The sequence below is a fragment of the Lutjanus erythropterus genome, chromosome 7, assembly GCF_056507025.1.
Source record: "Lutjanus erythropterus isolate fLutEry1 chromosome 7, fLutEry1.hap2, whole genome shotgun sequence".
Taxonomy (NCBI): domain Eukaryota; kingdom Metazoa; phylum Chordata; class Actinopteri; order Lutjaniformes; family Lutjanidae; genus Lutjanus; species Lutjanus erythropterus.
The window spans coordinates 15,884,186-15,909,817 of NC_139323.1; the positions used below are offsets into that span (position 1 = coordinate 15,884,186).

The following is a 25,632-nucleotide window of genomic DNA, read 5'->3' on the forward strand; positions in this document are numbered from 1 at the left end:
TGGTCTATTTTTCTTCTTTTTTGTCATTCTTGCACCTCATGTCTTGGACAGAGGATGGAGATTCTTTTCCAGCACATATAAAGCAGCAAATAATGATCGATGTTGTTGACTGATCTGTATTAACTTCACAGTAAATACAGGGTTTCATTTCTGTTGTTATTTAAAAAGTCTAAAATAAACTCATCTGAACTGTTGGCCTTAAAATATGATTTTGACAGGTTTTAAAAAATGATGGATGATGGAACCAGTATCAACTAAAGTAAACTGTGCATGTAGGAACTGTACTTTTTTTTGCCTGATTGGATTTGAAATAGCATTCATAATGGTCTTAAACGTTTAAAATATAACTTACTGAAACCTGTAGAAACCCTGTAATCGAGTCATTGTTTAGTCTATAAAATGACAAAGAATGTGAAAATGCAGCTTAATTTTTGTCGTTCCAATTTTTGTGCTATTTTAAACTTACTCCACAACATTTTGACCTAAATATTGTACTTTTTACTCAACAAAACATATTTGACCAATATAGTTGTGTTATTCCTCCAACTATGATTTTACATTAAAAAAATCTCATGACAAGCTAATAAAATACAGAAGATTTTTAAAAACTGACATCTGTCATGAACATGGCGGAGTCCTTATGTATGTTCATGACTGCTGTTATTAAGTGTCACTTGATCAATTATGTTGTCTAAGTTGAAATTGTTTTGGAATTCAAGCTTTACATTAAAAGTGACATGAAAACAGTCATTAACTTTTATAAAGATTCTTTCGTGTTCATGACAGGTGTCATGTTACAGTTGTGACTGTCATGTCAGTCTTGTGCGCTCCCCTTCAAATAAAGTGCTGCCCAAAATTTACCCAGTGGTTCCCACAGTTCAAAAAGCAGTATCTGGTTAGGGGTCATATTCAAGACACAAAGAGGTGCAACTGTCCACTGTCACATGCAAAAAAGCAAAAGTCACAGAAAAGACCAAGAAAATTAACACAAATTTGTGAAGCAGAACTTTCATTTTCTTCTTCTTTCCTCTTCCGGTGGGCATCTTTTGACCCCTTACATTTATCTTATGAACCCTTGAAAGGGTCAATATCTGAGGTTGGAAAGCTAAACTATTTAACTATATATAAAGTAGAGAGACGTCTCGTTTGGCTGATGGCTCGGTCTCATATCGACCTGTCACAGCTCACATTGCTTCTCCTGTCCAACCAACAAAAACCACAAGTCTCTTCATTTACTATCATAACCAAGAAGAGCAACAAATCTTTACATTTTAGAACCCAAAACCAACAAATGTTTGATGTTTCACTTGAAAATTTACCAAAGTAATTCATCTATTATCAAAGCAGTGGGCTATTTGGTTAATTAATTACCTAATTAACTAATTGGTTAACTGATGAATCGCTGCAGCTCTAACATCATATGAAGGCAGGTAATTGTGTTAAGAGGTTCTCTATCAGCTCCCATTGCCTCTCAAATCAGGGTTATGAGCCTTTCTGTAGGATTAACGTGGTCACACGCTCTGTTTTCACAGTAACTATGTGCTTTGTAATACCACTTGTGTCCTGGTGGGGTCCTCAGTCCATAAGGCCTGGCGGCTCTCAGTATAAAGACAGTTTTGACAAGCTGACTGTGTAGCTGTAGGGATCCACAGTATGTTCTCAGTCCCCTGTGTAAATGTTACCTCTGAGTGCTGAGCTGGCTGCTGGCTTTGCTTTTGTCTGCCAGAGCGCTGCATGGCTCCAAATAGGATTTAGTCTGTGGTTAACACCAGGTTAGGGTCAACACACACGCACGGCTGCTGATATTTGCACTATATGTGAACAATGAGTGCTGCTATTGGAACGACTGATGTGATCGGGTCTGATCGCCATCAAAAATGCAATTAAGAAAGCTCCTGCACACTCCTCATCAAGACATTAAGAATTAATGCTCTGTAATTAGTAGATTTAATTTATATCTTGAATGAAGTTAAAAGTATTTCTCTGAGTGACAGCATGTTTCGTCACGCATGCAATCGTGTCTAAACTCCATTTCTTCACATAAAGACAGTGGAGAGATGGAGGAGAAGAAGTACATGTACTCCAGTACTCTACTTGATTCATATTTGAGTTGTTCCATTTATTGTGCTGCTTTATACTCCACCGTGTGTCAGAGGGAAATATACTTTTTACTCTTCAAAATGTATCTGACAAATATAGTTACTAGTTACTTTTCAGATTATGATTTTACATTAAAAAAATGATGATGATCTTATAAAATAATTTAAGAGGCATAAGAACCAGAACTACAGCAGAGCCAGGTGGAGCTTGGGTCCTCTTACTAAGACATGACGTCTCCTGAAAACATGATTTGTGAAATTTTCTAAAATGTTCACAATATACACATTTTTGCCATGCATTTCTATTTTTCTGTATCATCAGGGATCATGCATAAAATTAGGCTGTTACTGATCTATGATTCATGCATAATGATGAATCATCACTAATTCACTTTAATAAAGATATTGGCATGTATGTCGTGAAGTGAACCACTGCAGCATCATAATAGGCTGGTTTGCTATTTGACCAATCCGCGTCCTGTTCATGCCGAAAAACAGCCGTCTCTGTAGGGGGAAAAAAGGTGAGCTCCCAAAAAGTGATGGTGTAATGTACACACTGGGCATGCATCAGATATGACATGACACCTGTCATAAACATGAAGGCGTCTTTATGAATGTTTATGACTGTTGATTATGTCATATATAATGCAAAGTTTGAGAATCCTAACTTTGCATAGAAAATAACATTATTGAATGACAACAGTTGATGACATGTGTTATATCAAGCTTATGACAGTTTCATATCATTCTTACACATACACCCCTTCAAATAAAGTTAGAGAAAACTTTCTGGTTACCAAACCTCAAAAAGCAAAAAGCAAAAACAAGAAAAAAAGAACAGAAATTTGTGCAACTGAACTTAATTTTTTTTTCTTCTTTCCTCTCTAATTAATTAATAATTAATTAATTAATCTAATTAATCTTATGTTCCTTTGGATGGACCCAAATCCTTGGTTATGAACCATTTGATTAAACTACCTGACTGTACATAAAGTAGAGCAAGACAGATCTATTATTCAGCCAATTTTATTGGCGTAGTATTACAAAAAATAGTGAAAGTTTACTGTTTCAGTTCCCTGATGTTATTTTAGAGTTATCTCAATATCACAAAATGGTTAAATCCCTAGTATCATTTGGGTGTTGGCCCCAAAAAACCCAGTCCCCTAATATAAAAGTTAAAACTAGATCCACCTGGAGCAGCTCCAGCAGTAAAATGCTGCTTACTCACTGATGCATCTGTATTAACAATCTAATAATGTCACATCAGTCACAGGGGGCATTTTATTGCAGAAAAAGTACTTTCACTTTTGATCATTCAATTACATTTTAGAACACAGCAGCTGGAATCTGGCCACAGGATTTTCATTTGGAGAATTTTCACACTGGTTCTTTTAGCACCACTGGGCTCATCTTCTATGTGATTCCATGACTCTAAACGTTGTAAACTGAGCTGATGACTCGTAAGCCGTGTTTGTGCGTCCTTCCATTTGCTTCATAATTTGAAACAAAGCTAAAAAGCTGCGGGCCTCGTCTTGATTGATGTCATCTGTTGAGATGCAGCCATCTGACAGCTCTGTCAGGCAGCACCAGCCTTATATAACAACCCCATGTGAGAGCGCCCTCTCAGTCTGTTCAAAGACACTGAGATTCTTGACAACTTCTCAACATCTAAAATTTGGGAGCTCATTTTTTTAAAAAAATATATGGATTGACAATGAAAATGTTCTACAGTTCTTAAAATTGGAAATGAAGAATATGTCAAATCTTGACAGAGTGAAGAGGAGTCCTGTCCATGTTTATTAGCAGGAAGGATGTAGCACAGGTTTGCAGGAAACTGCTCGAGCCTGTACAGACTGCTCGTCCACCCCTCTTTGAGCCATCTTGTCTTGACTTTCCCCTGTAAACAAGGACAATTACCAAGCTAATGAGTTGAGAAAAAAACTGCTTGAGTGATTGATACTCTCAATGGGGAAATTAATTTGATATTAATAGAGCACTTGGCAAGATAAATAGATAGTGGTGTGTGAGTCCTCTCCTTGATTGATAATGGATAGATTGATGGCTGTCTTAATGCAAGATGTTCCTTAGACTTAAATGAGGTGGCCTTGATGAGGAGAGATTTTTGAATCAAGAGATGATGATCAAGCGCTCGGAGCATTACAGGGCTTAAAAAATTACTTTGATATTGATGAACAGTTCACCTCAAAAACCTCAAAGATACATATGTTTCCTATGTCTCCTCTTTTATGCAGTGCTATTTATCCATTTAGATCGTTTTGGTATGGGTTGCATCACCCGTCTGCCTTCTTTTTTGTAGAAAAAAAAAAAAGTTCCTTAATTTCTAGCAGAAAGAAAGCAGTTCCAGTAGATTCTACTACAGAAAGAAAATAGCTTCTGCATTTCTAGTATAAATAAAGCAGTTCTGGCAGATTCTTCTGCAAAAAGAAAATACTTCCTACATTAATACCAAAAAGAAATTAGTTCTGGTATATTCTACTGCAGAAAGAAAATAGTTCCTTCATGAAACTGCAGGCAACAAATTCTGTGGATTATTGTGGATTATAGTGGAATTATTATCATTAGTAAACAGGACATGATTCCATAGTTGCATTATATTTGAAAGAGGACAGACATGTCAACAGGCGGCATCTTCAAAACTCAGCAACTCACTCCAAAACAATCTAGATGGTTAAATAACTCTACAGGTAAAAACAACAGGTACTACACATAAAACTTTTGGAGTGAACTGTCCCTTTATAAGGGGACATATTTTAAGTTGGTGAGGATATTCTGATGCATATTACACGATAATAACAGCTCATATAGAACTAGATGAATTCTAACGTGTGGAAAAACCCTCTTGCGTGAGTCACAAAAATATCTTTTGGAGAAAAATAGTTGCATTTGAGCTGCTTAGACTCGATTTATTGATGCTAAATGACCCATGTGATGTCGGTCAGCTGTAGTTGCTAACTCATTCAGCTGCTCTTGGAAGACTGTGTTTGTCTTCAGTCTCACGAGTGGCTCCTTAAACGATCACCTTGCATCATTCCTGCAGTTCCTGATGACTCGCGAGACCCCCTAACCTCCTCTCGCTGAAGCATTTTGCTTAATGATGCACTCAGAGTCTGATTGTTTCACCGGGTAGAAGACGTCCAACATACACATACATTAACACTCTGTTACATGGGTCACTGCTGCAGAACAAAGAGCGAGAAGTTACTCATTTCTCACTGAGTTTGTGTGTGTGTGTGTGTGTACGTGTGTGGTTTTTAGACTGCTCTACTCGCAGCGATTACACAGCTATCTCATACCGCAGGCTCTCTCATACCTGACCAACTCAATCTCTCTGTGTCTCCTCAATAATCAGAGTGACAGCGAGCAACTAGACATATCTCACCCACTGGCTCACTCCAGAATGGGTATTGACCTACATATCAAATCATTCGCTCCTGGCTTGTGTGATAGAGATTCTTGGGGGAAAAAATAACACTGCATGATTGGCAGTCCTACTTTAGTAAACACGTTGCATCCCCTGGGTTTCTGCCTCTTCATATGTATTCTCTGTTATAGGCAGAGGTGGCAAAAGTACACACATTCTTTATTCAAGTAGAAGTACAGATCTGTGTGTACAAAAACACTCTGGTAAAAGTGGGAGTCCTGATTCAACTTCTTCACTCAAATAAATGTGGAAAAGTACAGGCTCTGAAATGCGCTCAAAAAATAAATGGTTCTATTGGCTGTTTCTGTGCAAAGGTAACTGGACTTCACCTTTTCTCCATGGTCTACCCTTCTTATTGTTACTTCTTTTACATCATTTCCATTTTGTTACATCTTCTTACATCATTTTCATCTTGTTGCCTCTTGTTACCTTGTTTTGTCTTATTCACCTTTCACCTTGTTGTCTTTTACGTTGTTTTACTTTATGTGTTTTACTTGTTACAACTCGTTTCATCTTTTGTCTTTTGCATCGATTTCATCTTGTGATGACTTGTTACATTGTTATCATATTGTTAATTTATTTTTGTCTTGCTATGCAAGTTTCATCTTGTTTCGTCTTTTACATAATTTCATTTTTTTATATTATTATGTTTATTATGTTATTATTTTATGTTATGTCTTGTTTCAACTTTTGTCTTGTTACGCCTTTTTTGTCATTACTTTTTTTTACGTTGTTTTTGTCTTGTTATGCTGTATATGCACCACATACTCGTCTCCATTTTGGCCGACATCGTTCTTGATGGAATGGTGGCACACAATAATGCTTAATAAAAATAATCTATAATACTCCTCAAATGCTTTGAAACTAAAGTGACAAGGCTGTTTTGAGAATGTATATATTTGTGTTAAAATGAAGATGTACAAGTAAAAAGTTGTCAGAAAAATAAATACTCAAGTAAAGTATAGATATCTGAAAACTCAACTGAAGTACAGCAATAAAGTATTTGTACTGAGTTACTTTCCATTGCTAGGTAAAATATCACACAGATGGAAAATGCAGCCTGCAAATCCTAAACAAGCCAGGATCCTGCCATTTCAGCAGTGCTTTCTCTGCTACTGTAACAGTAGAGAACAGCTGAGAACACCTGGTTGTCTGAGTGTGTATTTTTATTAACGAGCCTGTGTCACCAAACTTTTAACAAATGGCCCCCCGGCACCCTGACGCCCCGAAAAACCCAGCTCGGAAATTAAGCATCTGCATCATAAATCTTGGAAAGTTACAATAATTTGCAATTCACTCCCTCATCAAAGGCAATATTACCCTAATTTATTATCTCCCCACACGAGGGGCGCGCAAAGGCCGTGGAGATAAGAGTTTATCAGGAGGGGGATTGATTTTCATTAACTGATTGTAATAAAGATGAACTGCCTGCCGTGCACACTGACCAAGAGCCACACTTTATTGTAATTGGGACAATTTATTTCATGAGCCAGTGGCTCTACTTTTTTGTCCCTCCCATTCTTTTTTTTTTTTTTTTTTCACACTCGTTGCTGTTCATCAAAATGTGAATATCTCAGCTGTACTGCTGCTGATGCTACAGTGACTTCTGACGTACAAAGATGATGATTACAAGGTGGAGAGGCGAGTCAACTGTCAGCAGATGTTGCATCACATTTTGGCTCCTGGCATCAAAGTGACGCTGTAGTTACTGTGTGTAAACTTGACTGATACTGGATGCCTCTCTTATTTCAATTTGCCGCCTCCCGCTTGTCAAAATGTTAATGTTATTTGTTTCCCTGTCTTTCTCCTACAGCTCCTCCGTGATCTGCGACACCTCCCAACTGTCTGATGTTTATGTGCCATGGTTCTGCCTTTGAATTCTGTTCCCACAATATACGTCCTGACACATTTTTCAGTTGTCTCCCTGCAGCAGAGCAGCATCAGGTGACCTGCTCGGTGGTAAAGCCTCCAGTCTCCACAATGACAGATAATCCAAATCATCCCACACACTGCACACACACTGCTGAGTTTCCATATGAGTACGGCATGGGTACATTTCCTGAAGCTTCCAGTGTTTTCTGGTAAATCCTGCCTGGTCTAAGAACAACAGAAACTGCCTCATATACAGAGTTGCCAGATGTTTTCACATGTTTTGGCAGTTTTCACAGGGTCCCAACACATTTTCCATTTCAAAATTTCCACAGGGCTGGGTGTCAGTACTGAATACCTTAGAGGTCTTGACTTCTCCAGTCAAACAATATTCAGATCTAAGGGGGAAAAAAAGGTACTCCATCGGTATCTGTATCACTTTAAAGCTACTGGTATCATAATTTCTTTAAACAATACCTTGCCCTGACTTTTCCAGACACAAATTTCCAGACCACATTTGATATCTAGCTTTCTTTTCCCATAGTATATAGTATTGTTCCCCTATATTTTTGCCTTTTTTTTTATAAATAAAAATAAAAAATGAGCAGAAAAAAGTTATAGTTTAATCTTCCTGGCATCTATGTGGTCTCTATCCATTCATATGCATGGAAACAACAGTGAAGATAACCAAGTAGTGGGCAGCCAGTGGGGAAAAGTGGCCAGCTAAGAGGCTCCCCTGTGAAATATTTTGGCCATAAAGGCCCACATTTGGTAGCTTCTAATGCCACTACTCCATTGCATACACTGATCTTAATTATTGCATATTTTAACTGATAACAAGTCTGTAAATAGCTGGTAATATTTAAAACCACGACTATTCCTGAGTGATCAGAACTTTTGTAATATTGCATCATTACTGTTTTAAACAGCTGAGGCTGAGGCACAAGCCTGCTACTTCAACAACATGGCCTGTGCTGGCTGCCTGCTCCAAACATCAGGAAAAACACTCCTGTTCAGTTTATTTTTACAGTGCGCTCACTTTTGGCATATTGTCAAGGCTTGTTGCAGTTGATCAAGTCAAATAATATATATTCTTTTATATTATTTAAGCTGCCCCTTTGTTTATCTTTATTTTCAAGACAGAGGGCAAAAATTGAATTGAAAAACTGCAGTCTAGCCCACTTGAAAAATTGTTGTACAGTATTATTGCTTTTGTTTATGAACTGAATCTTAATTAACACACCTATTATATATATTGTTGTATATATTATACACATATTTTTGCACATTTCTTTTTTATCTATATCTATTTTTTCTATTCTATATATTGTTGTACAATGCACAATATTTTTTAAATACTTTTACATACTAATCATTTGTATTTCTGTTTTCTTAGAATTTCTATACGCTTCTATCTTTATTCTTAAAGGGAAGCATCTGTAACAGAACCAGTTTTCCCCTGGGGCTCAATAAAGTAATTTTGATTTTGAATTCATTTGTATTGGTTATTATAAATATTATTTGGGCTTTTTTTTTTTAATGATAGTAACATTTTGAGCAATTATTAGGCTGGAAAACATCAAACCAATCTGGCAACGCTGAAAAACAAAATGTTCAAAAAAAGTTGCAGGAGTAAACTTGGGTCATTGACAATATCATCCAAGTTTCATCACTAAACAGGGACGTGGCATCAGCAGCAAACTCTGAGGAGGCAACATCTGCACTTGCAAACCTTGAGTGTCCTTGAGACGCCGAGGGGCGTGAATCCTTGTGCAATGACTCCCCCTCTCTGTGCACCGCAGTTCAGCACTTCATTCAACATACAGTGATATGACTGTGAGAAACAAAACATCCAGTTTGAATTTTTATTGTAAAATTGGAAAAAAAGGAGAGAAAGAGAGAAAAGCCCCAATAAGTGTTTCTTTTTGATACATATCTTTATCTTACCATAACCATTAAAGAAAAGAAAAGAGGCTAAATAAATAATAAATAATAAATAATAAATAAATAAAATAAATAGATAAATAAATAAACATCAAGTTACATACTTGACCCGATAATTAATTATAAAATTATTAAATCATCAATCATTAATATGAAGTAATCTAAGCAGCAAGTATTAAGAAATTTCAACAGGGGAAAAAATGTTTGGTTTCTCAGGCTAATACAGAACACATAGTCTTTTTTTAAAGTTTTTTTTTATAAAAAGATACTGCTTTCCCTGTCAGTTAATCCATGCTGTACTGACGCTGCCACACAAACAGGTGGCGCTCTCCTTTAAAAAAAAAAAGAAGAAGAAAAGAAAGAAAAACAACCTGTAAACTGCATTTTCTCCTCCAGGTTTAAAGAATAGTACTGAGATTCCTCTTTTTGCGCCCTGTATGTCAGTAAAGTCTTCTTCACAGACTCCGTTACTGCTGTTAATATGTTTTTGTATGCTTTGTGCTGAGAAACCAGAAAGTTAACATCTTTATAAAGCGATAACCCCCCTCCCTACATCAGACCCCTCCCCCATTTCAAACCCCTAAACCTATAATGTATCCAAAGAAAGGTCCTGTGCTGATTTTCCATAATATACAGATTTCATATTTATAATAAGCTACTATCCTTAGCATTCAAACCATAGTTAAAGAATCATATTGTTAATACGAGTAGTACCATAATCATAATCTTTAACCCTCCCAGCCCCCGTTGAGCATGCTCAGAGATTGAAAGGGCACCATGGCAGGATGACAAATATTAAAAAAAAAAAAAGATTACAAATGGATGCAAAAGTAAAACAATGAAGATAAACATTAGTTTGACCACATGCAGCTTAATTATAACACTTGGAATCAGTGCTGCATTTTCCTCTATTTTTAGTGGATTTTCAGTCAAAATGTTTTAATTCAATGAATTTCTTGGATTTCAGACATTTCATTACTTTCCTCTCCCTTTTCTAAAATTCCACAGTAGATATGTATATCCAGGCTTATGCACTACACTGAAACTGTCTCCATCCGCAAACCTTCACTGTTTTAATTGCGTTCGATCAAATTTCATTTTTTCTTCCTTGGCAGAATGAAATTAACTCAACATCTTTTCAAACTCATTACATTTCAGCCACAGCTGGCATCTTTAATTTGCATTACCCAAGCTGTTGTGAAGGCCAGATTTAATTTGATTTTAATAATTTAAAAAACTCTCCAGTAGAAATCCCATAAGGAAAGATTTTTTGAGTGGGTTTATAAGGCCCTGTATGGCCCCGGGTAAGGAGAGCGTATATCACGGCTTCCTAAAGCTGCCGGGCCCTGACAGGAGAGAGGAAACTAACAGTAACTCACCAGGGGGAAAAGAAGCTGTCTGCTGGCAAATATATATGGAATCTAACCTTTTCACTGGAAAACCCTGTTCTTTATCATCACAGCCTGAGCTGACCCTCCTCATGCAATGTTATACTACATCACACAATCAAATATTTCTTTCTACCGATCTGAAAATTAACACATTTATAAGATTTTACAGGAATCTGGCACACATTTAAAGTGTTAATGGTGAGGAAATGTAGTGGATATGTTTGCATAATTTGGCAATTCATGACGAGAAAAGGCATTTTTTTTAAAGACATCTAAGTATTCCCTGCAACCGAACAATATACGGTGAATGAGGGTAATATTTGGAAATTAAACACCTCTTTTACGAATAATACTGGTCCTATGAAGCAGAAATCATTCAAATAAAGTGGCTGAGCCAAAGTAAAAAATAGAAGATACTGTCATCAAGACCTCGGAAGCCATTCTGATCATGAGACTGAGGTGTAGTAGTCCTGTTTTCTGAAGACGTGTGGATTTGGCCATGGAGGCAGCATTGTGATTCGATGACTGAAGCACGAGTGTGCTGAGGGTTTAAGCAGTGATACTCAACTTGCAGCAGGGCGGGAAAAATCTGGCCCCCTGTAGGAGGGCAGGTGGCCCTCTGACCATTTTCTGAGGGGAAGAACTTTTAGCTAAAGAAGAGGAAAAGCTACGTAAGAATGTGGATAATTCTGATCCCATAAATGTGTATTCATGCTAAACCCTACTAACACAAAGATGCTGCAGGGACATAGTTGACGTGACGTGTTGTTGAGTGTTGCTGGGCTGTCAGTCCTTAAACCAAGTTAATTTAGGCAAATTAATGAGTTAATTAGAAAATAAAGAATGTAAAAGAATGACAACTTATGGACCTTTGAATTTTCATTCATTTTACCTGAAATAATGCTGTTGTTACTGTTTGTTTATTAACTGGTCCCTGGCCTCCTGCGATTTTGCAACAGTGGCCCGCAGCCAAAGCAAGTTGAGTACACCTGGTTTAGAGCGATGATCAGAGCGCTGAGGTCTCACAGAGTCCTGAGGGACGAGCTGCTTCAGAGCAAACTGAGTCAACAAATGGCAAAATTTCAAAACAAAAGACAACTGAGTGGATGTCAGTTCAACAATTCTGAGAGTTAAATGGTTAAAAAAAGAAATCACGTAACTCATGAAGGACAGATTTCATCTCGGATGTTCTGTATGTGTCTCTCTCTTTTTGTAAGAGCATCACCACAGATGATGCTACTTTAGTTAATCACATGTGATACTGTGTGATGTGTCGTGACCACACTGTATAAGAGCCATGTGTGACCGGCGCTAATGGTGAGCTGTCGTCCTGTTGAGGCAGCAGCAGCTGTAGCAGCTACACTTACAGGCCTTCTGCTGTCTAATTGATGGATCATTTTGCTCTTAATTTGACCTCCTAAGGCTGGTAATGCCAGGCTGTTCCTCACCGTGTACAAGCTCTTACTGTGCTATTATACCCTTTGGAGAAAAAAAAAATATACAGCTGCTCTTCACTGAAGAACTCTTACAGTCTACTCTAAACACTATATAAAGTACAGATCCTATCACAGCCATGTAAACATCTGAACCTCCTCGTTTCATTGATATAAGTGTCCTGGAGGACGCACTGCTTCCGTCTGATTTGGGATCCCCTCTGAGACTGTGGACAATATTGTAGGATTGGATGATGTGTTAAATTTTTCCCAACAGACCACTGTCAGGCCATCAACCGCTGATTAACAATAGATTTGTCCCAGTAGACAAGTTTGCTACGTTACGTTACACTACGTATGTTCACTACACCCACTAAACAAAATGAACTCACAAAGTGTCAAGAGAGGAAACCTTCTTACACCTATTTTCCTTATTAAACAGAAAAATACAACCATACACCTTCTGCATCCAAGTTTCTCCCTTTTACTGAACTGATATGAGGTTAATTGTCTTGTTATGTCTTTATAAGACAATCTATACTTGACAGAAAAATAAGTAAAGCTGTGATTGAGGGAAGGCAGTTTTCTGTGAGTGCCCTAATAATAATCATTAATAATAATTATTGGGGTGTATTGAAGAATACTGTAATAAGCATAGCGTAGCTCTTTTAAGGAATAGGGCAGTATGTAGTGTGTGTATGTGTAATGTGCAAATGAAGGACAGTGAGCAGGGACAGCGCTGCTCATAGCGGAGCACAAACTTAAACTTAGCAGGAATCTGTCCTGCTGGCAGTAAATGTACAGGACAGGTTACAGTGTTTTATTTAATAAACACTGCAGAAAATTATCTGTTTTTTAAAAACTGCTGGAAAAGTGAAGAGGGTCAGTAAGCTGAGCAGGAAAAGCTCACGCTAGCACTTTAGCTTTACACTGCTGGCTCTGGTGTAATCGAATCCATTTCAGAAGCTTTGTAATCCAGCCTTGAACTGCCTTAAAGATATGTGCAACACCAAATGTCCTCTATGATTAAATCATCAGGTTTTCTGTCTTTAAAAGAGTCTTTAGCTTCTTGTTGTCAACTGACAATACCATGACACCTTGGGATTACTGCACAAAACCTTCAAAATTAATTTTGCGGTGATGACGGTAATGAGCTCAGCCCTGCAGTAGGCATCACATGACCGCAGTGCTGCAGTAATCTAATGTAATGCAGTTACTGTCACAGCTCTGTTGGGTTGAAATAAATTTTCGATTCACAGCGTTAGGCGTGAAAATAGTTGTCTAGCGATCGGCTGATACATTCGTCCAATCACCCAACCCTACAATATCAAGGGGATGAAAAGGCTCCCGTCCAACCACTGAGAGAAAAATGGACTCTGTCACTCAGTCAATTCATTCAAAATGCCAATGTGTAATTGATTGGTGCATCTCTTGCCCCGCGGTGCTGCTCCCCATCTGATCAATATTATCATTATCCTAATTATGCTGTGGGTTAGCTCTCGGCCCCCGTGAACTGATGGTCCCTATTAAGAGAGAGATATGCTGGCACTTGGAGGTGAGGTGAGATGAGGAGAGAGATCGGGGGAGGGAGGAGATAGAGGAGGGGAGTCTTGCTCTCGCCTGCTGAGAGCAGCTGGAGGAGCTTGGCAGCGGGAGAGGGCACGACCCGGCAGGGACCACTGTGACACGCCGATGGAAATTTTTACAACTGCTGTCAGGCTCATTTGTATATTTTATTAAGCAGTTACAGATGCTGCGAAGCTGTTTTATGGCGGCGTATCCAGCTCAGCCGGGTGGCACTTTTACCACAGTGCTTTATGGTCAGATTATCTGTAATATCAAGGCTTTAATGATGACATGGAATTACTCTCACTCCAATTATGGAATTTCGACGTGCTGACGGGAGCAGAGGACAGCAAAAGACAGCATTACATGGCTAAATACACTGTGGATCAGTCACATTAAGGTTTAAGGGCTGTTATCGTGTCACTTTTGGCACTACGAGAGCTTTCTTCTTCTCCTGACACAATAACGGCAACAGATCACACCTCCGAGATGAAATGCTGCGATGAATCAATGAGTGAACATATCTGAACATGCCCGAATCAATGTCTAACCCACATATTCTACGCCACTAAATTAGTATAGCTTTATTTTTTTTATACTTTTTTTCTGTTTTGTTTTAATATCCTCAAACCCAGTAGCTATAAATGTAAAAGGAAAAGAAACCAAAACCCCTTTCCTCTTTTTTTTCAACCTGAAGCTAGTATTTCTTCTTAAGTTTAACTTGTAATATTATTAGTAGTAGTTTGTAGTATTAGTATCATTAATACTATATATTACTGTTCAGAACAATAAAAATGTTTGGTCCTTTGGTCCCTTAGGGGTGAAAGATTTGCAGTTCTACTGTTGCTAATGGAAACCTCAGTGACCTCCAAAAGTCATAGTTCTGCGCTTGCTGAGAGAGACGGTGAGAGAATAAGAGAAAGAGGGAAAGAGAAAGTCTGTCAGTGGACGTATAGAATAGCTTCTTTTTTTCCACTGTGTTTCTTGATCTTCAAGTTTTAACCCTCATTTGTCCAGTACAGTAAAAGCCACAAGCGCCTCTTTCCTTATATATATGTGTATATAATATGTATATAGAAATCTATTTGTTGTTGCTGCTTTTTTGTTTGTTAGTTTGTTGCTTAATTAACAATTCAAGTCTCAACAAGAAAAAGTTCTGTTGTTCAGTCTCATCACATCTTTTTTCAGTTTTTTTTTCTTCTTCGTCGTTCTTGCACTGTGCCATCTGTTACTGTTAAGTCCCCCGGTGAAGCGCCTCCTCCTCCTCCTCCTCCTCCTCCTCCTCCTCTTTCGCATCTTCTTTTTCTGCCGTACACCTATATCTTCATAAGTAAATGCTGATATGTCTTCAAAAATTCCTTATGTGTTGATTTTTTTAAAACATATTTTGCTTTCAAAGAAAAAAAGTTTAACTCCTCCGAGATAATCTTCACGTGTCCTCTAAAACCTGAAAAATAGAAAAAGAAGAAGAAGAAAAAGGCAATTTCAGATCTCACTGCTCATTAAACTGTCATTTCCAAAGATCCATTTCTTTAAACTTTGGATAGTTCAATATGGCTCTATTACATCAGTGTAATGGTCTGGAGAGAGCTAACCCACACTGGCACACCAATCAATCTTTGTCAATCACTATGATGACAGATTTTCCTATAATTAATACTCCTGCTGTGCCGCATATGAAATCAGCCCTTATAGTTCCTACGCGTCTGCAGATATGAAAACTCCAGAGACTTTAAAATATTTAGCCATACATTACACTGAACAGAAAGTATATTTAATACTTCAGGTAAGAAAACTAGGTAACACTTTATAATAACCATAATTAATAAATTGATAGTTAATTAGAATAGGTAAGCAAAGAAGTGATAATTAATTATGTTATGTGTATAAAAAATAATTAGTTTATAATTTAGATATTATATCAAAGCTGATAAGAGACGATCACAATTACATTTTGATTAAATTAGTAAACAGTTTATTGTTGCATGGAGTATAACATTCTATACACTGTATTAGGTATTTGTTAATGATTACCAAATGGCTTGTAAACTATTAAGAAATCATTACATAACACTTTGTTAATTGTTAATAATGAGTTTATAAACCCTCCGTAAACATTATTTGGATGGCTATTATAAATGTGCAACTAATGATTATAATTTATAATGTAAATGAGCTTACATAAGTAACATGATCTTTTCTTACACTTGTCCAAGTAATTTCTGTGCCTTTATTTTGGTCTCTATAAACATTTTCCAATGGTTACTGTAAAGTTGCAACTAACATTTATAATACTTTGTAAATGGTTAATAACTACTGTGTGGTGCATCTTTAAACATTACAAAAATGCAACTGATGTTTATAAAACTCGTTTATTTACACTAAAATAGCTGTTAACCAAATTTTAATTAACTGTTAGTTAACGATGGTTATTGTAAATGTTCCTGAAAACTATAAGCTCTTAAATCAACATGTACTCAATCCAGACTGACATCTTCAGCTACAGCAGAAACAATGCTGAAGATCTAAATCTCTGACAGGCTCACCTGTGCTGCTGCAATGAATACTGAAGGTAGGCTGTGTCAGTAAGGGCGGCTGGCGTCCTTCGGTCTCTTTAGCTGGACTTTCAACCTCTTCATCCCGATCTGAAAGCCATTCATGGCTTGAATAGCTGCCTGTGCACTAGCAGGGTTGTCGAAGCTCACAAAGCCTGTGAAAAAACATGAGTTTATTAGTTCATTAGCCGCACTGAATATCAAGATAATTACGTGCACAGACAAACTTTAATATAAGGAAAAGAACAAGTCAATACTGAGAGATGAACGCTACTGCAAATGACACAACTGGCAGTCAGGAAAAACTGTTTTAAAAAAGTTGAGAGCTATAAAGAAGTATCTCTCAGTGGCCGTCTACCTCCTGATGGCGTTGTTGAGGCAGGTAGTGCCTTTAGGCTGACTTATAAAATGCTCAGTGCCTGTGACAGATTGCTCTTAAGTTAAACAAAAGTTTAAAAAAAAGTGTCCGCAGTGTGCGGCAGTGTGTTATAACTGGATTGTGACCAGCTGCTTGTTGTTGCACAATTTTCACACCAGCTAAAATAACTGACTCCAGATGCAACAGGTGCGGGGGTGTTAACTGTCATAAGGCATCACTCTTGTGATGTTGTCTCATGGTTGACAGTTTTTGTCTGGAAGAAATGTAACATCAAGCTGTCCTGTGATCCTTCACTGAGGCATGTAAGGGAGTGAGACATCCGCAATTCTAGAGGTTAAAAGAAGGATGCAGCTGCAGACTTTTGGAGGGTTTAACGCAGTGGTTCTCAAACTGTGGGGCAGGTCCCACTGCAGGTGGGGTGTGGATGACCAAGAGAAATATATGGAGTGAAACAAAGTTAAATTAATATGATTTATCTAGGGAAAATAAGCTAAGTTTGCTGATACTATCATGCTGACCTTTATTTCACTAAAATTCAACTTGGATCGTATTTTATGAGTTGCTTCTGCAATTATTGTTAATGACTGATAAAACTAGAATTAATACCTTGCGGCTGTATGCCTCCACCAGCCAATTAAGTTGCAGTTTACATCCATATCTGTCCAAACTCATATAATATATGTAGTGAAGACATCCAAGGAATTTAATACAAGTTATTAAGTGGATTTTTTTTTCTTTCGAAATGGAAGTTATCACTGTATTGACGTGTTGATTCTAGTGAATAAGAGACTGTTTTTTTTTGTTTTTTTTTACAGAAGACTGATAAAGAGCTGAACATTATGATGTAACAGTGGAGCTGACCTTCAAACTTTTGCATATAAAATATTATCATTTTATCCTATTAGACATCTGTGTGAAATTTTGTCAAAATTAATGATGACTGATGAATTGATGAATCCTTGAGTTACGGCCAACAATGTTTGTGAGGTCAGAGTGATGCTGACCCTCGGCCTCCAAATTCTATCAATCAGTTCATCAGTCTGAATGGATACTTTAAACAAATTTGAAGAAAGGTGTTCTTCAGAAATCCTGTTCACAAGAATGGGACAGTCATGAAGTCACAGTGACCTTGAACTTTGACATTTGACCCCCAAAATCTAATCAGTTCATCCTTGAATTCAAATGGTCATTTCTGCCCAAGTTTTAAAGAAAATTCCTGAAGGTCCTCTTGAGATACCTGGTTCACAAGAATGGGACAGACAACCCAAAAACATAAAGCCTTTGCTCTTGCCAGCACGGAGGCACAAAAATTGAGAACCACTGGTTTAATGGAATATAAAAAGACGTAATGAATCAGTACTCTCACATAAACGGTTAATTTGTAATGAAAATAGACTAACAAAGATGAATATCTAACTAATGTTTATGCACTTTTTAAAAAATTTGTTTGGCAATGTGAACATCTGATTTCCATGCCAATAAAGCTACTTGAGTTAGAATTTGATTAATTTATCAATATTAGGTAATAGTGAGTCCATCTTTGAAAATTTTACTCAGATCTTTTACTTAAGTAACAGTAATAATACTATCAATATAGAAATACTCACATTACCATGGAAGTCTTGCATTCATTTACTTAAAGTAAAATAAAGTACAAAAAGAGAAAGTTGTCATTATGCAGCAGGGCACCTTTCAGAATGACATATGTTATATTATTGGATTGATGCATTTATAGTGATTCTAAAACTATTTGTGCTATGCCATTCTTTATATAAAGTAGCATAAAATGGGAATACTGAAAATTGTACTTAATATTGTACTTGTGTAAATGTATTATTTGTAAAATTGTTATAATACCACTGGTCAACCTGTGATCTTTATCAGGTCAGCAGATTCCAGTCCACTGGGAATCAGTATTACAATCAGGTCTTCCCTATGACTATTTTCTGTTTTTAAATGTAGTATATCCTCTTCAACAGAGTTTTCTGACATCCCTAGAAAGCCCTGAAATACCAAAATGAATGAGCACAAGTCAGTGTGCAAAGTAGTTCGAGCAAAACAAGAGCAAACATAGTTCATCATGAGGAGACAAGTCTGCCGGAGACACAAAAACCCCTCAGTGCATTTCCCCCAAGATACACCCCTCCCCAAATCTATGCTGAACATCCTGTTTTCATCATGTGTAAAAATAAAGCCTTGAGGATTCAGTGACCAGAAACTGCAGTGGAGTGTGTCTCCGCTTGATGCGCTCCCCTGTGTCTGTGGTGTCATTAGGAACAGTCGATGACCCGTGAAAAACAGCAGGAGCCTCTCCACGTCCACAGCCACCTGGGAGACTTGTCTGCCCGGCCTGCTTGGCTCTGGGTCGGCCCATTAGGGCGAAGGCTGGGCGGTGCGGCGGAGGAGCAGGGCTGAATGCAAGTCTGAAGAAAGTATAGAGGCAGGGAAAAGGAGGTGACCTCCTAACCCACCATCAGGTTAACACATTCGGGAGCCGGAGCGGAGATGAGATGGAGACGAGATGCAGGCTTAGAGCTCTAAGCCCTCCGCTCATTCCTGTCACACATTACAAGAGTGCTTTCTCTCCTTCTCTCTGTTTCCCTGTCTTTTGCGCACCATCAATCTAAGTTTATCCCCTCTTTCTCCTTTCCAGATTAATTACACCAGTGTGCTCCCTCCTTCCCCAGGCCTAACATTATGTTGTAAATGCATAGTGTATACGTCAATACTGCAAATAGCTCTTCTTTCATGAATTTATATGTTATTAAGTCCCCCAAGGGAGACGGGACTGGCGATCAATTTTGCCCAGGGTTCTGCGGTTCCCTGAAGTGAAAACAAATGCTGATCCATAATTGTCCTTTGCCTTCTTCCTGCAACCCCCCCCTGCTGCCGCCGCCATTCCCTGCCTGCCCTGCCTCCTCAAAGTTTGTATAAGCCCCGGGGCTTGTTGGTGTGTGTAGGCTGACGGAGCTAAATGGGATGGGGAGGCGTGGAGGTGTGTGAATCAGCCTCAGCAGTGAGGGTATTGACAGATATTGGGGTTACAGAACGGTGATGTGGATGCTGATACAGCACGTCGAGGTTTTCAGGTCACACAGCTGCCAAACAGAAACAAGGACATGGGCTCTGATCGACTGCATCATGGCTAGTTTGGCTACAATATATTCAGCACCTTTTCCCCCTCTTTCTTCCACAGTGCTGATGCCAAAACACAACAGTCATCAAGATGCAAATTCAGGTCAGTCAGTCAGGGGTAAGATCATTCAATCCTCTGTGTCTGGCTGCTGTCAAACATCATCAAAACCTGCAGCACCTAGACAAATGTTTGTTTTAACAAATATCTATTGTTTGGTGTGCAGCATGAAAATAAAAAAAAAAAAATCATTATTGTGAAAATGTAACTTACACTCTGAAGCTTCACACCTTAGCTGTGAGTTTTTACACAACACCCACTAATGTCTGATTGTTTTGAGAGAGAGATCAGACTGTAAAAACAACTTTTACTGTGTGCAAGACTCCTTAAAACATTTCCCTTGAATGTATTTACTTTTGTGTATTAACTTCCAATATCATATTTTAATATTATGTGCAATATTACTTTTCATAATCGTGTGGAATATTACTTTTCCATTACAATTAATAACATACAACATTACATACATACAATATTACATTTAATATTTCAATTAATCTTATTTATTCAAAAAGGCAATGAGGTCATTTCACCCTATGTCTTTAATATTAGACAGTCATAGTTACGTCAAGTCAAGTCAAGTCAAGTCAAGTCAAGTCAAGTCAATTTTATTAAAATAGCCAAGATTCACAAATTACAATTTGTCTCATGGGGCTTTATAGTCTGCACAGAATATGACACCCTCTGTCTTCAGACCCTTAATTCAGATCAGGGAAAACTTCCACTTAACGAAAAACTTAAATGGAGGGGACAAAGGAAGAAAGTGTGTCTATGCACAATTAATTTCATCTTTAAGTCAATGGCTAAAAAAGACAGGATTTGCATGATAAATATCTGGGTTGATAAAATATATTAAAATTTATTATTTCAATAATTAAATTATAGTCAGTAAATATTCTAAATATTATGTCACAGCATTTCATTTGCATTTGTAGACTACATGCTCTAAAAAATATATATGTAAATTTTTGTTGAACTTTACTATAAAAACTCAATGAACATTTAAAGAGTCAGAACTGTTTTCTGTTTTGATTGTAATACTGATGACAGATGTTGTTCGGTAAGACTTATGGAGTTTTAAATCATTCATCTTTGCTCACACTCATCTCAGCCTTTCTCACCCTCAGCTGTGCACAAAATACAGGTTATATGAACTTCTGTTTAAAATACAAAAGTGAGAAATTAACAGTGTTGGCCATGAGAAGCAGGTAATTATCTGTTATCAGTATTAGCTGAAAAAAAAATCCATATTGTGCTCCCTAAAAAATAATTACAAACAAATATATAATCATGCAATTCATAGCATGTGATGGATGTGAGAGCTGCGTGTGAGGGGCAGTGAGTTACTCACCGAAGCACTTGCTCTGGTTGGTTGCCCGGTCCATGAAGACTTTAGAGGAGATGACGGTGCCAAAAGGCAGAAACATCTGCATGAGTTCATTGTCTCCAAACTCCTGTGGCAGGTGGTAGATGAACAGGTTACAGCCCTCCGGACCTGGATACAGAGACAGAGAGACAGAGACAGACGGAGAAAGACAGAGCGACGGAGAGAGTGTTTGAGAGCTGTGAATTTGTCATTTTGATCTATGCAGTCTTTCATGTCGACTAAATCAAGATAAGTGGAAATAGATTTTCAGGACTGCCTGTGACATTATCAGTGATAAAACATAACTCTTCTTAAACACATAAAAACTAATTGAAAAGTTTAGGCTTTGCTGATACCATGTAGATAGCAAGAGTGTATTTAAAATTTCTATTTACATTTAACCAGTTTTTCAGATTAAATATGAATATGAAAGAAGATAGATCACATTCTACAACTAGCGACTATCTGTACAATGTGCTGCAAAAGAAATTACCCCTCTTCCCCCTTCAAAAAATATATATATACTGTATATATATATATACACACACACACACATATATACATATATACACACATAGATATGTGTGAAAAAAGCATGGGCCTATGTAGGCAAAATATAACCTATTCTAAAGATGTACAGTATAATGTGTTCTTATTAACGCTGTTCTGTCATCCTCATGCATTATATATCTGTAATCTCAGACGAGACACGAACTCCATTCTGTTTAGAGTTCAGAGAATGAGATGTGTACAGTGTTAAAGTAATATTCTTCTCTCAGGCTCCCATTCTTCATATATGTATCACACAGAATGAGGTGTGTGTACAGTCATATCGGTCTCTCATGCTCGTCTCTTTTATATGTCTATTACACAAGACGAGATGTGTGAAGTGTAAAAGTAATAATGTTCTCTCACCCTCACCTTCTCTCTGCTGCTGCTGCTGGATGACCTGGGGTGGCTGGGGCAGTGTCTGGCCAATGGGAGTCAGCGTGGTGGCTGGGTAGATTGCTGCAGAGAGGCGGAGAGAAGATAAGAGAAGAGAGAGCGGCGTAAAAACGGGGATCCCACGGAGAACGGTGTCAAGGATGCTTAAGGTCGATCACACAAGCATAACATGTGTAATCAAAGGCTCTCTGATGTTATGTTCTAAGGCTCTGTCCTACACTATCTGAATACATACAGCCTCACTCTCATACAGTAGTTAACTTGCAGTAATTGTCCCGTAGCTGCTGCACATTTAGTATTTACGACAAACTGTAAAAGCTCAGAAATGCAGCATAGTAAACAAAGTGTCCCCGTCTCACACACCTGTGTATTGCTGTACTCCGGTGAAGGCTTGCTGGAGGGTGTCAGCAGCGGTGGGGCTCTGGGTGGAGTAGGGCGGCAGGCCGTTGGTGTACACAGTCTCCACAGCGGGGTGTCCGTTGGGCTGATGAGGAATGCCGGTGAATCCATTGACGATGGGCGTGACGATGCTGGGCACGGCGGACGTGGTGATGTTGGCTGGTGGAGAACTGAGGCCTGCTGGGAAAAAAAATATTTACTGTTACTGGATCTGTTTGCTTAGCTCTACATCAGTGTTTCCCAACGTTTTCCTTAAGAGGACTATTTTCTTCAACTGAGTAAACTGAAGAGAAACTGAAGAGTAAACTGGAGACCACTACTAAGTGACATATTTTATAAATATTTCATATTATATTTAATGCATAACAGTGACAGTACAGAACAACTGATAAACTGTACAATTATTCCAGATAGTGAACACAAGAACTGCAGGATGTTTGGGTAAAATGAGTGATTTGGATGAATTTTGAGCAGGTTATTTCCTGTGAATATTGCATCAGAAAGGAGTTTTCCTGATATTTTTTTTAGGAACGTTTTAAATACAATTCTCCGTTTAGTTTTTTTTTAACACTCATACAGAGCTAATAGGCTTCTGTTTTTGTTTTCTTCTTCCTGATGCTTGGCCATTGTTCTATTGGCTTTGCTTTTCAGTTGTTTTGGATGGTTGATTGGTTTTAAGCAAAGTACTGCTGTGGACAGGGTCAGCAAGAAAATGTATTTCAGCCACCTGATTAAAGGTCCACCTAAAAATCAGCTTTAGTCTACGTTATATCTGGAATGTTTTCACCACTTTACTTTGTGTTAGACAGCCTTTTCTGATGGGAAAATGTTGCTTTATAAGCCAAATAACACATTTCGCCTTGCAGAACATTAAAGTTGCTGTCCTGCTGCTGCCTTGATTTTTTGTTTGCGACTTTGGTGAATCCTAACTATCCTTTTAAAACAAGTCACAACATAACACAAACAAATTAAAAGAGCGAAGCTGCAGTAGACCACCAACTCCCTTTGGAAAAGACTGTCTGATGGCAAAGTAAATCAGTGAAAATATTTTAAATTTAGTGTACACTTAAACTGATATTGTTTCTTTAGGTGGATTTTTTTAAAGTAGCTAAAATGCCTTTTGTTTCTGATCCCGTCCACAGCACTGTATTGCTTAGCTTCTGTTCTGATGCTCCTCTCTGCTTCTCTGGCATCTACTGTAGCATATAAACTTACTATTGATAAATACCTCATGCAACCCCACATCAAAAATCCAAACTATCGCTTTAAAAATAATATTTCATTTATATTTCTTCACAGATATAAATAAAAAAACTGAGGTACAATGTATTTTTTCTTTAAAATTCCTGCTCTTTTTAAAATTCAGAAGGTTTCGTGACCCCCGTGAAGCTTTGGTTATTTTGAGTGGGGGGCCGGGACCCCCAGGTTGGGAACCAGTCCTCTAAATGATAATACAAAATGACGTAGGAAAGCGCACATGAGACATGCTTTCCTATTGTGTGAAGAGAGAAAACACTTGTGCACAAAACCCCAGCACAAGCAGATGCACACACACACAAGACAAAACACACAAAGCTCGTGACCACAAGCTACACTACATCTCCTCTCTAATGCAAGGACACGGGTGCGACGTGAGTCTGTCACATATCCGCCGTTTGTCGTGACACATCCTGCAGGATAGCTGGGAAGTCAACCTGTGAAAAATGAGCCTGTCCGTAGTGTTTGTGCGATACCCTGCTGGCTCCTACTGCTCAAGATGATGAAACCACTATGCAACTTCTGAGAGAGAGTGAGAAAAAAAGGAAAAGATCTGGACTAAATAGAAGGAGATTGCAGAGGGGGATCTGCTTGAACGAGCAGGTAGCAAAAACACAAAGACGCCTCTTACTTTTATACATCATAAAAAAAAGACAAAATAACAACATTTGGCAGTTTGACAAATGGGTGGGTCATAACATATATGGTACATGCCTGAAAGTCAGTTGCAGGATGCTTCATGAGTGGAATTGAAATTGGATGCTCCCTGTCCTCTCTCATTCAATGCATTTTAAAAGGACCCTCCTTTGGAAAGTGTTTCCAATTATGCGGGGAACATCAAAGTACCCATTTTGAGCAGAATCTCACTGTGTGATGGTCTCTCTAAAAGGGCTGCTCCGTGGCAAAGCATCCAAGCTCGTTGAAGTACAGCTCCCCTGAGGACCACCTCTCAATCTGGAAACCCTCGTTCTGATTGGACAGAAACGCCAGGTTGTCACGGAAACCCTCCAGCATGCCATATCGCCACAATCTGGTGCCTAAATAAAAGAACCTAATGCAAGAGGTGGTCCAAATAGGGTAAACAATCACATCCAGTATACACATAATATGCGCCGAGATTTCTGCTAATGCCACTATAAATATGCTGCGCATCAAACACCGAAACCTCCCACCACTCAGTAATATCATGCTTGCTTTTCTTCTTCTTTACCTACATTTTTTCCTTCCCTCTCCCCCTCTCCTCTCCCTGCCTCAGCATTTAAGTCATGAGGAGGCTGACAGTCAGGCAGGCAACTGCAGTGACCAGGGGAATTGCCCGGGTCCAGCGAGAGCTGTTGTGTCTTTTGCACTGGTTTCCTTTTTTTTTTGAAGCCTCCCCACGATTGCTTGTTTCCTGCAGAGCCGTGATGAATTAGACTGCAGCTTCAACCCATTCTCCTACCAGGACCCAGGAGACCGCCGCTCCTATTCTGAGGGCTAGAGACAGCTAGTCTGCTCGGGCCACACGCACTCTACTGTACCGCCAGATAATGCACCCTCTCCATCATCAGGCAAATTCATTTTCCGAGGCTTAGCGGTGCTGTGGGAGCATGTGCCTATGTATGTGCAGCGGCTGTAGTGATAGTAGGAGTAGCAGTGTTAGTAGTAGGTAGTGGTGTGGACCCCTGTACATGCAATTACATAAGCTCTGGGGTCAGCAGTGGGACAGGACATCTGTTGTAAAGGAGAACACATGACAGAAGTAACAGATTGGGCCACCAAATCCAGTCAGGTTATCATGCTGGAAATGTCACA

The 25,632-nt window shown here is 38.4% G+C and overlaps 1 protein-coding gene across 7 annotated transcripts in view; it reads right to left on the bottom strand.

Annotated features, from left to right (window-relative positions):
* Window positions 1-9,301: 9,301 nt before the first annotated feature.
* celf5a (cugbp, Elav-like family member 5a) overlaps window positions 9,302-25,632 on the bottom strand; it is a 270,790-nt gene continuing 254,459 nt past the window's right edge. For 3 of the 7 annotated variants that reach the window (XM_084722924.1, XM_084722925.1, XM_084722920.1), the window contains exons 8-12: window positions 22,546-22,761; window positions 22,153-22,245; window positions 21,223-21,366; window positions 16,291-16,454; window positions 9,302-15,191 (exon numbers count right to left, since the gene is read on the bottom strand). In XM_084722924.1, the coding sequence (XP_084579050.1) occupies window positions 16,327-16,454; window positions 21,223-21,366; window positions 22,153-22,245; window positions 22,546-22,761 (581 nt within the window). In that variant the 3' untranslated portion in view covers window positions 9,302-15,191; window positions 16,291-16,326. The remainder of the gene's footprint in view (window positions 15,192-16,290; window positions 16,455-21,222; window positions 21,367-22,152; window positions 22,246-22,545; window positions 22,762-25,632) is intronic. The other 4 variants (XM_084722926.1, XM_084722921.1, XM_084722927.1 and 1 more) reach the window with 3 other exon arrangements.